This window comes from Bombina bombina, chromosome 2, assembly GCF_027579735.1.
Source record: "Bombina bombina isolate aBomBom1 chromosome 2, aBomBom1.pri, whole genome shotgun sequence".
Taxonomy (NCBI): Eukaryota; Metazoa; Chordata; class Amphibia; order Anura; family Bombinatoridae; genus Bombina; species Bombina bombina.
This window is the reverse complement of record NC_069500.1, coordinates 1,203,488,705-1,203,506,848: the sequence shown is the minus strand read 5'-3', so window position 1 is coordinate 1,203,506,848 and position 18,144 is coordinate 1,203,488,705. Positions and strand designations below refer to the sequence as shown.

The following is an 18,144-nucleotide window of genomic DNA, read 5'->3' as shown; positions in this document are numbered from 1 at the left end:
TTATTTTAACATAAAGGAAGACTAGATCCAGAAGGGCATTTCAACCCCTTGATATATATATAGATAGATATATATATATATACACACACATACACACACAAACGCACGCACGCACATACTTTCAAAACCTTTTTGCCATTGGAAATTGCCCCCTGCTAACCAATAGCTGTCTAGGAATCCTCAAGGAAAGTGGCCACTGCACACCAATACTTGCCCAGGCACTCCAGGAAAGTGGCCCTTGTTTACCAATAGACACACAACACAGGTACTCTAGGAAAGTGGCCCCTGCTTTCCAATAGATGGCCAGGCACCCCAAGAAAGTGGCTCTGATTGCCAATATTTACTAAGGTTTCCCTGTGAAAGTAGCCCCTGCATGCCAAAAGGTGCACAGGTACTCCGTGAAAGACGCTCCTGCTTGTTATAAGGCATCTTAGGGAAGTAGCCCCCTCTTGCCAATAGCAGCCTAGAATCCTCAAGGAAAGTGGCCCCTGCTCACTAATATATGCCAAGGCACCCTGGGAAAGTGGCCCCTGCTAGCCAATAGGTGCCCAGACACCCTGGGAAAGTGGCCCCTGCTCACCAAACATGGGAACAGGCACACTGAGAAAGTGGCCCCTTCTGGCTAATAGACTTCAGGGGAATTCAGGGAAAGTGGCCCCTGCTCCCCCAAGCACACCTAAGCACCCTGGGAAAGTGGCCTCTGATTATCAATAGGCTCCCAGAAACCCGGAAAAGTGTCCGCTCTTTGCCAACATGCACCCCAGTAAAGTGCCCCCTGCTCGTTAATAGATGCCCAGGCACCCTGAAAAAGTGGTCCTTGCTTGTCAATAGGCACCCAGGCATGCTCGGGCATTTATTGATTAGCACTTTCCTAGGGTGCATGGAAGCCTATTAGTGAGCAGCAACTCTTCCCCAGGGTACCTGTGTGTCCATTGGTGAGCAGGGGCCGATATTTTTAAGATGCATGGTCATCTATTGGTGAGCAGGGACCAGTTTTCTTGGGTGGCTAGGGCCATTATTTCAAGGTTGCCTATAAATAAATTATATATATATCACCAAGGATGAGCGAAGATAAACTAGAAACCAAACACAGAAATTTCAATATATCTTTGTTCATGTACGTAGCAAGCTAAAAAGGTTAATTTGGACTTTTCTGCCCCTTTAACAAGCTATATAATAAAAACTAACAAAATGAGAGGGATGCCTTGCCCTGAGCACAATCAATATTAGGTGCATGTTGATAAAGGTGTGGTCTACAGATAGCAAGGCTCAGTGGTATGAATTAAATCTTATGAACCACAAATATTTGGTCCCTTCTGACATATACCCTATGGAAAAAAAATCTTTCAGAAAGTCATGCATTTGTTTCTATTAATTTAGTAAATTCTAAATTTATAATACACCCCATACATTCCTAAACTGCAAGTTGGTACTGAACAAGTAAACAAAAAACATAATTTATGTAAGAACTTACCTGATAAATTCATTTCTTTCATATTAGCAAGAGTCCATGAGCTAGTGACGTATGGGATATACATTCCTACCAGGAGGGGCAAAGTTTCCCAAACCTCAAAATGCCTATAAATACACCCCTCACCACACCCACAATTCAGTTTAACGAATAGCCAAGAAGTGGGGTGATAAAAAAAGTGCGAAAGCATATAAAATAAGGAATTGGAATAATTGTGCTTTATACAAAATCAAAACCACCACAAAAAAAGGGCGGGCCTCATGGACTCTTGCTAATATGAAAGAAATGAATTTATCAGGTAAGTTCTTACATAAATTATGTTTTCTTTCATGTAATTAGCAAGAGTCCATGAGCTAGTGACGTATGGGATAATGACTACCCAAGATGTGGATCTTTCCACACAAGAGTCACTAGAGAGGGAGGGATAAAATAAAGACAGCCAATTCCTGCTGAAAATAATCCACACCCAAAATAAAGTTTAACGAAAAACATAAGCAGAAGATTCAAACTGAAACCGCTGCCTGAAGTACTTTTCTACCAAAAACTGCTTCAGAAGAAGAAAATACATCAAAATGGTAGAATTTAGTAAAAGTATGCAAAGAGGACCAAGTTGCTGCTTTGCAAATCTGATCAACCGAAGCTTCATTCCTAAACGCCCAGGAAGTAGAAACTGACCTAGTAGAATGAGCTGTAATTCTCTGAGGCAGAGTTTTACCCGACTCAACATAGGCAAGATGAATTAAAGATTTCAACCAAGATGCCAAAGAAATGGCAGAAGCTTTCTGGCCTTTTCTAGAACCGGAAAAGATAACAAATAGACTAGAAGTCTTACGGAAAGATTTCGTAGCTTCAACATAATATTTCAAAGCTCTAACAACATCCAAAGAATGCAACGATTTCTCCTTAGAATTCTTAGGATTAGGACATAATGAAGGAACCACAATTTCTCTACTAATGTTGTTGGAATTCACAACTTTAGGTAAAAATTCAAAAGAAGTTCGCAACACCGCCTTATCCTGATGAAAAATCAGAAAAGGAGACTCACAAGAAAGAGCAGATAATTCAGAAACTCTTCTGGCAGAAGAGATGGCCAAAAGGAACGAAACTTTCCAAGAAAGTAATTTAATGTCCAATGAATGCATAGGTTGAAACGGAGGAGCTTGAAGAGCTCCCAGAACCAAATTCAAACTCCAAGGAGGAGAAATTGACTTAATGACAGGTTTTATACGAACCAAAGCTTGTACAAAACAATGAATATCAGGAAGAATAGCAATCTTTCTGTGAAAAAGAACAGAAAGAGCAGAGATTTGTCCTTTCAAAGAACTTGCGGACAAACCCTTATCTAAACCATCCTGAAGAAACTGTAAAATTCTCGGTATTCTAAAAGAATGCCAGGAAAAATGATGAGAAAGACACCAAGAAATATAAGTCTTCCAGACTCTATAATATATCTCTCGAGATACAGATTTACGAGCCTGTAACATAGTATTAATCACAGAGTCAGAGAAACCTCTTTGACCAAGAATCAAGCGTTCAATCTCCATACCTTTAAATTTAAGGATTTCAGATCCTGATGGAAAAAAGGACCTTGTGACAGAAGGTCTGGTCTTAACGGAAGAGTCCACGGTTGGCAAGAGGCCATCCGGACAAGATCCGCATACCAAAACCTGTGAGGCCATGCCGGAGCTACCAGCAGAACAAACGAGCATTCCTTCAGAATCTTGGAGATTACTCTTGGAAGAAGAACTAGAGGCGGAAAGATATAGGCAGGATGATACTTCCAAGGAAGTGATAATGCATCCACTGCCTCCGCCTGAGGATCCCGGGATCTGGACAGATACCTGGGAAGTTTCTTGTTTAGATGGGACGCCATCAGATCTATTTCTGGAAGTTCCCACATTTGAACAATCTGAAGAAATACCTCTGGGTGAAGAGACCATTCGCCCGGATGCAACGTTTGGCGACTGAGATAATCCGCTTCCCAATTGTCTACACCTGGGATATGAACCGCAGAGATTAGACAGGAGCTGGATTCCGCCCAAACCAAAATTCAAGATACTTCTTTCATAGCCAGAGGACTGTGAGTCCCTCCTTGATGATTGATGTATGCCACAGTTGTGACATTGTCTGTCTGAAAACAAATGAACGATTCTCTCTTCAGAAGAGGCCAAAACTGAAGAGCTCTGAAAATTGCACGGAGTTCCAAAATATTGATCGGTAATCTCACCTCCTGAGATTCCCAAACTCCTTGTGCCGTCAGAGATCCCCACACAGCTCCCCAACCTGTGAGACTTGCATCTGTTGAAATTACAGTCCAGGTCGGAAGCACAAAAGAAGCCCCCTGAATTAAACGATGGTGATCTGTCCACCATGTTAGAGAGTGTCGAACAATCGGTTTTAAAGATATTAATTGAGATATCTTCGTGTAATCCTTGCACCATTGCTTCAGCATACAGAGCTGAAGAGGTCGCATGCGAAAATGAGCAAAGGGGATCGCGTCCGATGCAGCAGTCATAAGACCTAGAATTTCCATGCATAAGGCTACCGAAGGGAATGATTGTGACTGAAGGTTTCGACAAGCTGCAATCAATTTTAGACGTCTCTTGTCTGTTAAAGACAGAGTCATGGACACTGAATCCATCTGGAAACCCAGAAAGGTTACCCTTGTCTGAGGAATCAAAGAACTTTTTGGTAAATTGATCCTCCAACCATGATCTTGAAGAAACAACACAAGTCGATTCGTATGAGATTCTGCTAAATGTAAAGACTGAGCAAGTACCAAGATATCGTCCAAATAAGGAAATACCACAATACCCTGTTCTCTGATTACAGACAGAAGGGCACCGAGAACCTTTGTAAAAATTCTTGGAGCTGTAGCTAGGCCAAACGGCAGAGCCACAAACTGGTAATGCTTGTCCAGAAAAGAGAATCTCAGGAACTGATAATGATCTGAATGAATCGGAATATGCAGATATGCATCCTGTAAATCTATTGTGGACATATAATTCCCTTGCTGAACAAAAGGTAAGATAGTCCTTACAGTTACCATCTTGAACGTTGGTATCCTTACATAACGATTCAATATTTTTAGATCCAGAACTGGTCTGAAAGAATTCTCCTTCTTTGGTACAATGAAGAGATTTGAATAAAACCCCATCCCCTGTTCCGGAACTGGAACTGGCATAATTACTCCAGTCAACTCTAGATCTGAAACACATTTCAGAAATGCTTGAGCTTTTACTGGATTTACTGGGACACGGGAAAGAAAAAATCTCTTTGCAGGAGGTCTCATCTTGAAACCAATTCTGTACCCTTCTGAAACAATGCTCTGAATCCAAAGATTGTGAACAGAATTGATCCAAATTTCCTTGAAAAAACGTAACCTGCCCCCTACCAGCTGAGCTGGAATGAGGGCCGCACCTTCATGTGGACTTAGAAGCAGGCTTTGCCTTTCTAGCTGGCTTGGATTTATTCCAGACTGGAGATGGTTTCCAAACTGAAACTGCTCCTGAGGATGAAGGATCAGGCTTTTGTTCTTTGTTGAAACGAAAGGAACGAAAACGATTATTAGCCCTGTTTTTACCTTTAGATTTTTTATCCTGTGGTAAAAAAGTTCCTTTCCCACCAGTAACAGTTGAAATAATGGAATCCAACTGAGAACCAAATAATTTGTTACCCTGGAAAGAAATGGAAAGTAAAGTTGATTTAGAAGCCATATCAGCATTCCAAGTTTTAAGCCATAAAGCTCTTCTAGCTAAAATAGCTAGAGACATAAACCTGACATCAACTCTGATAATATCAAAAATGGCATCACAGATAAAATTATTAGCATGCTGAAGAAGAATAATAATATCATGAGAATCACGATGTGTTACTTGTTGCGCTAAAGTTTCCAACCAAAAAGTTGAAGCTGCAGCAACATCAGCCAAAGATATAGCAGGTCTAAGAAGATTACCTGAACACAGATAAGCTTTTCTTAGAAAGGATTCAATTTTCCTATCTAGAGGATCCTTAAACGAAGTACCATCTGACGTAGGAATAGTAGTACGTTTAGCAAGGGTAGAAATAGCCCCATCAACTTTAGGGATCTTGTCCCAAAATTCTAATCTGTCAGACGGCACAGGATATAATTGCTTAAAACGTTTAGAAGGAGTAAATGAATTACCCAAATTATCCCATTCTTTGGAAATTACTGCAGAAATAGCAATAGGAACAGGAAAAACTTCTGGAATAACCACAGGAGCTTTAAATACCTTATCTAAACATTTAGAATTAGTATCAAGAGGACCAGAATCCTCTATTTCTAAAGCAATTAGTACTTCTTTAAGTAAAGAACGAATAAATTCCATTTTAAATAAATATGAAGATTTATCAGCATCAACCTCTGAGACAGAATCCTCTGAACCAGAGGAATCATCAGAATGATGATGTTCATTTAAAAATTCATCTGTAGGGAGAGAAGTTTTAAAAGATTTTTTACGTTTACTAGAAGGAGAAATAACAGACATAGCCTTCTTTATGGATTCAGAAACAAAATCTCTTATATTATCAGGAACATTCTGCACCTTAGATGTTGAAGGAACTGCAACAGGCAATGGTACTTTACTAAAGGAAATATTATCTGCTTTAACAAGTTTGTCATGACAATTAATACAAACAACAGCTGGAGGAATAGCTACCAAAAGTTTACAGCAGATACACTTAGCTTTGGTAGATTCAGCACTAGACAGCGATTTTCCTGTAGTATCTTCAGACTCAGATGCAACGTGAGACATCTTGCAATATGTAAGAGGAAAAAACAACATATATATAAAGCAAAATTTATCAAATTCCTTAAATGACAGTTTCAGGAATGGGAAAAAATGCCAAAGAACAAGCTTCTAGCAACCAGAAGCAATAAAAAATGAGACTTAAATAATGTGGAGACAAAAGCGACGACCATATTTTTTCGCGCCAAATAAGACGCCCACATTATTTGGCGCCTAAATGCTTTTGGCGCCAAAAATGACGCCACATCCGGAACGCCGACATTTTTGGCGCAAAATAACGTCAAAAAATGACGCAACTTCCGGCGACACGTATGACGCCGGAAACGGAAATAGATTTTTTGCGCCAAAAAAGTCCGCGCCAAGAATGACGCAATAAAAGGAAGCATTTTCAGCCCCCGCGAGCCTAACAGCCCACAGGGAAGAGTCAAATTTTTGAAGGTAAGAAAAAATGATTAAATCAAATGCATTATCCCAAATATGAAACTGACTGTCTGAAAATAAGGAAAGTTGAACATTCTGAGTCAAGGCAAATAAATGTTTTAATACATATATTTAGAACTTTATAAACAAAGTGCCCAACCATAGCTTAGAGTGTCACAGAAAATAAGATTTACTTACCCCAGGACACTCATCTACATGTTTGTAGAAAGCCAAACCAGTACTGAAACGAGAATCAGCAGAGGTAATGGTATATATAAGAGTATATCGTCGATCTGAAAAGGGAGGTAAGAGATGAATCTCTACGACTGATAACAGAGAACCTATGAAATAGACCCCGTAGAAGGAGATCACTGCATTCAAATAGGCAATACTCTCCTCACATCCCTCTGACATTCACTGCACGCTGAGAGGAAAACCGGGCTCCAACTTGCTGCGGAGCACATATCAACGTAGAATCTAGCACAAACTTACTTCACCACCTCCATCGGAGGCAAAGTTTGTAAAACTGAATTGTGGGTGTGGTGAGGGGTGTATTTATAGGCATTTTGAGGTTTGGGAAACTTTGCCCCTCCTGGTAGGAATGTATATCCCATACGTCACTAGCTCATGGACTCTTGCTAATTACATGAAAGAAAAGTATCAATTCATTTTAAAGTGCATGAAGGATTCTAACCTTTAGGTTTTTGCAGCTTTTCATAAGGTATTTCACATCATATATAACAGGAAAAAAGAGGCGCAAAATTTCAAAGAAGTCCAGTTCTACCTCAGGCAAGTTTGAATTTGTCAAGATCTTTATTAAATAACCAAAGTCGTAGCCACTGTAAAAACAAAACAAAAAAAACACAATTACAGAAATTTCAAGAAATACATATACACAAAAAAAAATCAAACAATTATTGATTGTGTACATACTACTAGTGTTCTGATTAAGCAATCTTCCTTTAGAACATGTAATCTTAAAAAGTACCCTAAACACCTTGTAATTACAAGTTATTGCAAGTTATATTATTCTATACGTTACTAAACATGATGTTCATTTAAAAATTCATCTGTAGGGAGAGAAGTTTTAAAAGATTTTTTACGTTTACTAGAAGGAGAAATAACAGACATAGCCTTCTTTATGGATTCAGAAACAAAATCTCTTATATTATCAGGAACATTCTGCACCTTAGATGTTGAAGGAACTGCAACAGGCAATGGTACTTTACTAAAGGAAATATTATCTGCTTTAACAAGTTTGTCATGACAATCAATACAAACAACAGCTGGAGGAATAGCTACCAAAAGTTTACAGCAGATACACTTAGCTTTGGTAGATTCAGCACTAGACAGCGATTTTCCTGTAGTATCTTCAGACTCAGATGCAACGTGAGACATCTTGCAATATGTAAGAGGAAAAAACAACATATATATAAAGCAAAATTTATCAAATTCCTTAAATGACAGTTTCAGGAATGGGAAAAAATGCCAAAGAACAAGCTTCTAGCAACCAGAAGCAATAAAAAATGAGACTTAAATAATGTGGAGACAAAAGCGACGCCCATATTTTTTCGCGCCAAATAAGACGCCCACATTATTTGGCGCCTAAATGCTTTTGGCGCCAAAAATGACGCCACATCCGGAACGCCGACATTTTTGGCGCAAAATAACGTCAAAAAATGACGCAACTTCCGGCGACACGTATGACGCCGGAAACGGAAATAGATTTTTTGCGCCAAAAAAGTCCGCGCCAAGAATGACGCAATAAAAGGAAGCATTTTCAGCCCCCGCGAGCCTAACAGCCCACAGGGAAGAGTCAAATTTTTGAAGGTAAGAAAAAATGATTAAATCAAATGCATTATCCCAAATATGAAACTGACTGTCTGAAAATAAGGAAAGTTGAACATTCTGAGTCAAGGCAAATAAATGTTTGAATACATATATTTAGAACTTTATAAACAAAGTGCCCAACCATAGCTTAGAGTGTCACAGAAAATAAGATTTACTTACCCCAGGACACTCATCTACATGTTTGTAGAAAGCCAAACCAGTACTGAAACGAGAATCAGCAGAGGTAATGGTATATATAAGAGTATATCGTCGATCTGAAAAGGGAGGTAAGAGATGAATCTCTACGACCGATAACAGAGAACCTATGAAATAGACCCCGTAGAAGGAGATCACTGCATTCAAATAGGCAATACTCTCCTCACATCCCTCTGACATTCACTGCACGCTGAGAGGAAAACCGGGGCTCCAACTTGCTGCGGAGCACATATCAACGTAGAATCTAGCACAAACTTACTTCACCACCTCCATCGGAGGCAAAGTTTGTAAAACTGAATTGTGGGTGTGGTGAGGGGTGTATTTATAGGCATTTTGAGGTTTGGGAAACTTTGCCCCTCCTGGTAGGAATGTATATCCCATACGTCACTAGCTCATGGACTCTTGCTAATTACATGAAAGAAAAGTATCAATTCATTTTAAAGTGCATGAAGGATTCTAACCTTTAGGTTTTTGCAGCTTTTCATAAGGTATTTCACATCATATATAACAGGAAAAAAGAGGCGCAAAATTTCAAAGAAGTCCAGTTCTACCTCAGGCAAGTTTGAATTTGTCAAGATCTTTATTAAATAACCAAAGTCGTAGCCACTGTAAAAACAAAACAAAAAAAACACAATTACAGAAATTTCAAGAAATACATATACACAAAAAAAATCAAACAATTATTGATTGTGTACATACTACTAGTGTTCTGATTAAGCAATCTTCCTTTAGAACATGTAATCTTAAAAAGTACCCTAAACACCTTGTAATTACAAGTTATTGCAAGTTATATTATTCTATACGTTACTAAACATTTTATATAACAATCTCAAGTTGTTTGCAGTCCCCTTTATGGCATATTTGCAGGCATACTTTATATGCTAGCATTATAACTTTGTAATTCTCTCTCCCTTTGTCTTATGTCAAGAATATCAGTATACACTGATATGCACATGTAAACAAAAGGATTACAAACTATGGCCTTTGTAAACTGTTTTAATAATCTAGTTTAGCCCTTGCAGATCAAGTCAATGAAAAAGAGGAAGACTGAGAAGCATGTCGAGAAATGGACAGCAAGAAACACAGAATGATAGAGAAGCCAACGCGCATTTAACAAAAATCCATTTCACATAAGGAAGTAATTAGTGTTTATAAAGGAGAATTAAATATTCATAGGATTTAAATTGATGCATCCAACTAAGATCTAAACACTGAATCAAAGGTAGGTAACAAAAAGAATAAAAAAATATTTAAATATTCATAGGATTTAAATTGATGCATCCAACTAAGATCTAAACACTGAATCAAAGGTATGTAACAAACAGAATAAAAAAATATTTTTACAAAACAAAAATGAGACATTATTTTGTTCTTGCCAAACTGGTTAGCTGGACATTGCTTCCAAGGAAAGGGGTGGGTAGTGTCAGTAATATAAAAAATATGCTCTGGGGAAAAAAACACAAGCGCAACCCAGATTCAAGGAAGTAAAAACAGAAGTTATGTTTACCTGATAAATTACTTTCTCCAACGGTGTGTCCGGTCCACGGCGTCATCCTTACTTGTGGGATATTCTCTTCCCCAACAGGAAATGGCAAAGAGCCCAGCAAAGCTGGTCACATGAACCCTCCTAGGCTCCGCCTTCCCCAGTCATTCGACAGACGTAAAGGAGGAATATTTGCATAGGAGAAATCATATGATACCGTGGTGACTGTAGTTAAAGAAAATAAATTATCAGACCTGATTAAAAAACCAGGGCGGGCCGTGGACCGGACACACCGTTGGAGAAAGTAATTTATCAGGTAAACATAAATTCTGTTTTCTCCAACATAGGTGTGTCCGGTCCACGGCGTCATCCTTACTTGTGGGAACCAATACCAAAGCTTTAGGACACGGATGATGGGAGGGAGCAAATCAGGTCACCTAGATGGAAGGCACCACGGCTTGCAAAACCTTTCTCCCAAAAATAGCCTCAGAAGAAGCAAAAGTATCAAATTTGTAAAATTTAGTAAAAGTGTGCAGTGAAGACCAAGTCGCTGCCTTACATATCTGATCAACAGAGGCCTCGTTCTTGAAGGCCCATGTGGAAGCCACGGCCCTAGTGGAATGAGCTGTGATTCTTTCAGGAGGCTGCCGTCCGGCAGTCTCGTAAGCCAATTTGATGATGCTTTTAAGCCAAAAAGAGAGAGAGGTAGAAGTTGCTTTTTGACCTCTCCTTTTACCAGAATAAACAACAAACAAGGAAGATGTTTGTCTGAAATCCTTTGTAGCGTCTAAATAGAATTTTAGAGCACGAACTACATCCAAATTGTGCAACAAACGTTCCTTCTTTGAAACTGGATTCGGGCACAAAGAAGGCACGACTATCTCCTGGTTAATGTTTTTGTTAGAAACAACTTTCGGAAGAAAACCAGGTTTAGTACGCAAAACTACCTTATCTGCATGGAACACCAGATAAGGAGGAGAACACTGCAGAGCAGATAACTCTGAAACTCTTCTAGCAAAAGAAATTGCAACCAAAAACAAAACTTTCCAAGATAATAACTTAATATCTACGGAATGTAAGGGTTCAAACGGAACCCCCTGAAGAACTGAAAGAACTAAATTGAGACTCCAAGGAGGAGTCAAAGGTTTGTAAACAGGCTTGATTCTAACCAGAGCCTGAACAAAAGCTTGAACATCTGGCACAGCCGCCAGCTTTTTGTGAAGTAAAACAGATAAAGCAGAAATCTGTCCCTTCAAAGAACTTGCAGATAATCCTTTCTCCAAACCTTCTTGAAGAAAGGATAGAATCTTAGGAATTTTTATCTTGTTCCATGGGAATCCTTTAGATTCACACCAACAGATATATTTTTTCCATATTTTATGGTAGATTTTTCTAGTTACAGGCTTTCTGGCCTGAACAAGAGTATCAATGACAGAATCTGAGAACCCTCGCTTTGATAAAATCAAGCGTTCAATCTCCAAGCAGTCAGTTGGAGTGAGGCCAGATTCGGATGTTCGAACGGACCTTGAACAAGAAGGTCCTGTCTCAAAGGTAGCTTCCATGGTGGAGCCGATGACATATTCACCAGGTCTGCATACCAAGTCCTGCGTGGCCACGCAGGAGCTATCAAGATCACCGATGCCCTCTCCTGATTGATCCTGGCTACCAGCCTGGGGATGAGAGGAAACGGTGGGAATACATAAGCTAGGTTGAAGGTCCAAGGTGCTACTAGTGCATCTACTAGAGTCGCCTTGGGATCCCTGGATCTGGACCCGTAGCAAGGAACCTTGAAGTTCTGACGAGAGGCCATCAGATCCATGTCTGGAATGCCCCACAATTGAGTAATTTGGGCAAAGATTTCCGGATGGAGTTCCCACTCCCCCGGATGAAATGTCTGACGACTCAGAAAATCCGCTTCCCAATTTTCCACTCCTGGGATGTGGATTGCAGACAAGTGGCAGGAGTGAGTCTCCGCCCATTGAATGATTTTGGTCACTTCTTCCATCGCCAGGGAACTCCTTGTTCCCCCTTGATGGTTGATATACGCAACAGTCGTCATGTTGTCTGATTGAAACCGTATGAATTTGGCCTTTGCTAGCTGAGGCCAAGCCTTGAGAGCATTGAATATCGCTCTCAGTTCCAGAATATTTATCGGGAGAAGAGATTCTTCCCGAGACCAAAGACCCTGAGCTTTCAGGAGTTCCCAGACCGCGCCCCAGCCCACCAGACTGGCGTCGGTCGTGACAATGACCCACTCTGGTCTGCGGAAGCTCATCCCCTGTGACAGGTTGTCCAGGGTCAGCCACCAACGGAGTGAATCTCTGGTCCTCTGATCTACTTGTATCGTCGGAGACAAGTCTGTATAATCCCCATTCCACTGACTGAGCATGCACAGTTGTAATGGTCTCAGATGAATTCGTGCAAAAGGAACTATGTCCATTGCCGCGACCATCAAACCTATTACTTCCATGCACTGCGCTATGGAAGGAAGAGGAACAGAATGAAGTACTTGACAAGAGCTTAGAAGTTTTGATTTTCTGACCTCTGTCAGAAAAATCCTCATTTCTAAGGAGTCTATTATTGTTCCCAAGAAGGGAACTCTTGTTGACGGAGATAGAGAACTTTTTTCTACGTTCACTTTCCACCCGTGAGATCTGAGAAAGGCAAGGACAATGTCCGTATGAGCCTTTGCTTGTGGTAGGGACGACGCTTGAATCAGTATGTCGTCCAAGTAAGGTACTACTGCAATGCCCCTTGGTCGTAGCACCGCTAGAAGGGACCCTAGTACCTTTGTGAAAATTCTTGGAGCAGTGGCTAATCCGAATGGAAGTGCCACAAACTGGTAATGCTTGTCCAGAAAGGCGAACCTTAGGAACCGATGATGTTCCTTGTGGATAGGAATATGTAGATACGCATCCTTTAAATCCACCGTGGTCATGAATTGACCTTCCTGGATGGTAGGAAGAATTGTCCGAATGGTTTCCATTTTGAACGATGGAACCCTGAGAAACTTGTTTAGGATCTTGAGATCTAATATTGGTCTGAATGTTCCCTCTTTTTTGGGAACTATGAACAGATTGGAGTAGAATCCCATCCCTTGTTCTCCTAATGGAACAGGATGAATCACTCCCATTTTTAACAGGTCTTCTACACAATGTAAGAATGCCTGTCTTTTTATGTGGTCTGAAGACAATTGAGACCTGTGGAACCTCCCCCTTGGGGGAAGCCCCTTGAATTCCAGAAGATAACCTTGGGAGACTATTTCTAGCGCCCAAGGATCCAGAACATCTCTTGCCCAAGCCTGAGCGAAGAGAGAAAGTCTGCCCCCCACCAGATCCGGTCCCGGATCGGGGGCCAACATCTCATGCTGTCTTGGTAGCAGTGGCAGGTTTCTTGGCCTGCTTACCTTTGTTCCAGCCTTGCATTGGCCTCCAGGCTGGCTTGGCTTGAGAAGTATTACCCTCTTGCTTAGAGGATGTAGCACTTGGGGCTGGTCCGTTTCTCTGAAAGGGACGAAAATTTGGTTTATTTTTAGCCTTGAAAGACCTATCCTGAGGAAGGGCGTGGCCCTTACCCCCAGTGATATCAGAAATAATCTCTTTCAAGTCAGGGCCAAACAGCGTTTTCCCCTTGAAAGGTATGTTAAGCAATTTTTTCTTGGAAGACGCATCCGCTGACCAAGATTTTAGCCAAAGCGCTCTGCGCGCCACAATAGCAAACCCTGAATTTTTCGCCGCTAATCTAGCCAATTGCAAAGTGGCGTCTAAAGTAAAAGAGTTAGCCAATTTGAGAGCATGAATTCTGTCCATAATCTCCTCATAAGAAGAATCTTTATTGAGCGACTTTTCTAGTTCATCGAACCAGAAACACGCTGCTGTAGTGACAGGAACCATGCATGAAATTGGTTGTAGAAGGTAACCTTGCTGAACAAACATCTTTTTAAGCAAACCCTCTAATTTTTTATCCATAGGATCTTTGAAAGCACAACTATCTTCTATAGGGATAGTAGTCTGCCATAAGTCCTTTCTGGGGTTGACCATAGGAAACAATTTCTTAAATATAGGGGGAGGGACAAAAGGTATGCCGGGCCTTTCCCATTCTTTGTTTACAATGTCCGCCACCCGCTTGGGTATAGGAAAAGCTTCGGGGGGCCCCGGGACCTCTAGGAACTTGTCCATCTTACATAATTTCTCTGGAATGACCAAATTCTCACAATCATCCAGAGTAGATAACACCTCCTTAAGCAGAGCGCGGAGATGTTCCAATTTAAATTTGAATGTAATCACATCAGGTTCAGCTTGTTGAGAAATTTTCCCTGAATCTGAAATTTCTCCCTCAGACAAAACCTCCCTGGCCCCCTCAGACTGGTGTAGGGGCACTTCAGAACCAATATCATCAGCGTCCTCATGCTCTTCAGTATTTTCTAAAACAGAGCAGTCGCGCTTTCGCTGATAAGTGGGCATTTTGGCTAAAATGTTTTTGATAGAATTATCCATTACAGCCGTTAATTGTTGCATAGTAAGGAGTATTGGCGCACTAGATGTACTAGGGGCCTCCTGTGTGGGCAAGACTGGCGTAGACGAAGGAGGGGGATGATGCAGTACCATGCTTACTCCCCTCACTTGAGGAATCATCTTGGGCATCATTTTCTCTAAATTTTGTGTCACATAAATCACATCTATTTAAATGAGAAGGAACCTTGGCTTCCCCACATACAGAACTTAGTCTATCTGATAGTTCAGACATGTTAAAAAGGCATAAACTTGATAACAAAGTACAAAAAACGTTTTAAAATAAAACCGTTACTGTCACTTTAAATTTTAAACTGAACACACTTTATTACTGAAAATGTGAAAAAGTATGAAGGAATTGTTCAAAAAATTCACCAAAATTTCACCACAGTGTCTTAAAGCCTTAAAAGTATTGCACACCAAATTTGAAAGCTTTAACTCTTAAAATAACGGAACCGGAGCCGTTTTTATATTTAACCCCTATACAGTCCCTGGTATCTGCTTTGCTGAGACCCAACCAAGCCCAAAGGGGAATACGATACCAAATGACGCCTTCAGTAAGCTTTTTCTATGTATCTGAGCTCCTCACACATGCATCTGCATGTCTTGCTTCCCAAAAACAACTGCGCAATAGAGGCGCGAAAATGAGGCTCTGCCTATGATTAGAGAAGGCCCCCAGTGAAAAAGGTGTCCAATACAGTGCCTGCCGGTTATTTTACATAATTCCCAAGAATAAAATAACTCCTCAAAACTATGAAGTATTAAAAATGCTTATATATCAATCGTTTTAGCCCAGAAAAATGTCTACCAGTCTTTAAAGCCCTTGTGAAGCCCTTTATTCTCATTTAATAAAAATGGCTTACCGGATCCCATAGGGAAAATGACAGCTTCCAGCATTACCAAGTCTTGTTAGAAATGTGTCATACCTCAAGCAGCAAAAGTCTGCTCACTGTTTCCCCCAACTGAAGTTAATTCCTCTCAACAGTCCTGTGTGGAAACAGCCATCGATTTTAGTAACGGTTGCTAAAATCATTTTCCTCTTACAAACAGAAATCTTCATCTCTTTTCTGTTTCAGAGTAAATAGTACATACCAGCACTATTTTAAAATAACAAACTCTTGATTGAAGAATAAAAACTACATTTAAACACCAAAAAACTCTAAGCCATCTCCGTGGAGATGTTGCCTGTACAACGGCAAAGAGAATGACTGGGGAAGGCGGAGCCTAGGAGGGTTCATGTGACCAGCTTTGCTGGGCTCTTTGCCATTTCCTGTTGGGGAAGAAAATATCCCACAAGTAAGGATGACGCCGTGGACCGGACACACCTATGTTGGAGAAACAACATTTATTAAAACACAGTGTGCTAGATTGCACTTACAAGATTGCAGGTAAAAACAGGCACATCAGAGATATCATGGCCATAAACAGCTTCACTGACAGCTCAAGGTCCACTACAAGTCCAGTCTTTCAAAAGTCAAATCTTTGCAGGTTTAAACAGCTGATTGCTTCCAGGACCAGTAATGTATGCAGATCCTTTAGAAATCTTTTAGCTTAAAACTCTTTAACTCTACGCGTTTCATCTGCCTTCTAAGCAGACTTTGTCAAGAGATTTCCAAACAGAACATAACTTTTCCTCCCAAACATGCGCTCTTTATGCCATTAGTAAGGTACACTCCCCCCTCAGATGATTGGAGAACAACATGAGTCATGTAGCAAATTAGAACGCTTGGAGGAACACACCCTCATGTTTATTAGTTAGATATGCACTCGTCCAGGGGTAATGTGTATGTTACTTAACTAAAGCATGCAACCAAATTTATAAAGATATATCAAATATACAATGTAAGTAATTTCACAGCGTGGTGTATGTTGATATATGCTAATGTGTATGACAAGCTCAGAATGTACTTTTAACCTCTTACAGCTATCAACCATAATGGGGTAAAATAGTTACCATTTACAGACCTTGTTATAGACTCCCTGTATGTTAACCCTTACAAAATAGCTGAATATTATTAATACTAAATACCCAACAAGTGTGATACAAGCTAGAACCATAAAACAAAAAACAAAATAAATGTTGATAATAAATATCTAGCAAATTCAGTGCATGTTAAACCAATAAAACTAAATAAATTAATTTGGGATACTATATCCCTATTACACAGAATAAGTTATACACATAAAAAACTGATACATAATAATGGAGTAAACACTTCATAATTCCTATATAAAAAATTATAAATATGTAAAACACTATAAAACAAACAATTAAAATTCCTAAAAACTATCATAAGTCTCATATATGCATAAGAACTGTATAAAATTTTAAAAAACGACATATTAGACTGGGACACCTATGCAGACGTAAAAAATATGTTTAAACATTATAAACTGTAATCACTAGAGTCACTGGATCTAAAAATAATCTCACAAAAACCAACAACAAAAAAAAACATTAAGTCCATAGTCAAAGTATGCACAAGGAGCACTGAATAGGAAAATATAACACATATGAGTACAAAAAACACTAATCCATAAAGGCCTGGAGATCCGGGTCAATATTTAAGCCCTGAGGGTATAGGCTGCCTAGTCTGTGGATCCATTTAGTCTCACATTTTCGCAGATTAACCCCTTAACGTCAAGGGTCGTACAGGGTACGTCTTACACAAACTGGTCTTTAAAGACCAGCGACGTACCCTGTACCACCTAGGTGTTTAAAGCGGCTGGAAGCGATCCTGATCGCTAGCAGCCGCTTTCAAGGTATTGCCGTGATGCCTCGATATTGAGGCATCATGGCAATACCTTTTCTGGCACACCGATGCAGAGAGGGCCACTCTGTGGCCCTCTCTGCATCGGCCAGCGATGGTGCCGATCGTTGGTGGGTGGGAGCAGCTGCAGCGAGGAGGGTGGGCGGCCCATCGCTGGGAATCTTCTTCTGGATTAGTCCCTGGTGCGTGCAGGAGCAGACAGCTGCCAGTACCCAAAATGGCACCAAATAGTGAGAGGGGGAAGATTAGAGAGCTGGGGGGGGGGGCTCAGGGAAGTTGGGGGATCCTACACAGCAGCATATGTAAATATGCTGGAAAATTTTTTAAAAAAATTACAAAAATTAAAAGAGAGCTTTTATTTTAGCACGGGCAGACTTTCTGCCAGTACTTAAGATGGCGGGGACAATTGTGGGGTGAGGGAGGGAAGAGAACTGTTTGGGAGGGATCAGGGGGTGGGATGTGTCAGGTGGGAGGCTGATCTCTACACTAAAGCTAAAATTAACCCTGCAAGCTCCCTACAAGCGACCTAATTAACCCCGTCACTGCTAGCCATAATACACGTGTGATACGCAGCAGCATTTTTCCGCCTTGTAATTACCAAAAAGAAACTCCAAAGCCATATATGTCTGCTATTTCTGAACAAAGGGGATCCCAGAGAAGCATTTACAACCAT

General features: G+C 40.4%; 1 protein-coding gene and 1 long non-coding RNA gene across 2 annotated transcripts in view; both read right to left on the bottom strand.

Moving 5' to 3' along the window:
* LOC128650182 (uncharacterized) overlaps positions 1-7,492 on the bottom strand; it is a 43,832-nt gene extending 36,340 nt beyond the window's left edge. Inside the window, exon 1 of the long non-coding RNA XR_008400729.1 lies at positions 7,355-7,492. This is a non-coding gene — a long non-coding RNA (uncharacterized LOC128650182). The remainder of the gene's footprint in view (positions 1-7,354) is intronic.
* CNOT7 (CCR4-NOT transcription complex subunit 7) overlaps positions 1-18,144 on the bottom strand; it is a 132,903-nt gene that overhangs the window by 66,911 nt on the left and 47,848 nt on the right. The window contains exon 5 of the mRNA XM_053703922.1: positions 9,168-9,312. Coding sequence (XP_053559897.1) covers positions 9,168-9,312 — 145 coding nt within the window. The remainder of the gene's footprint in view (positions 1-9,167; positions 9,313-18,144) is intronic.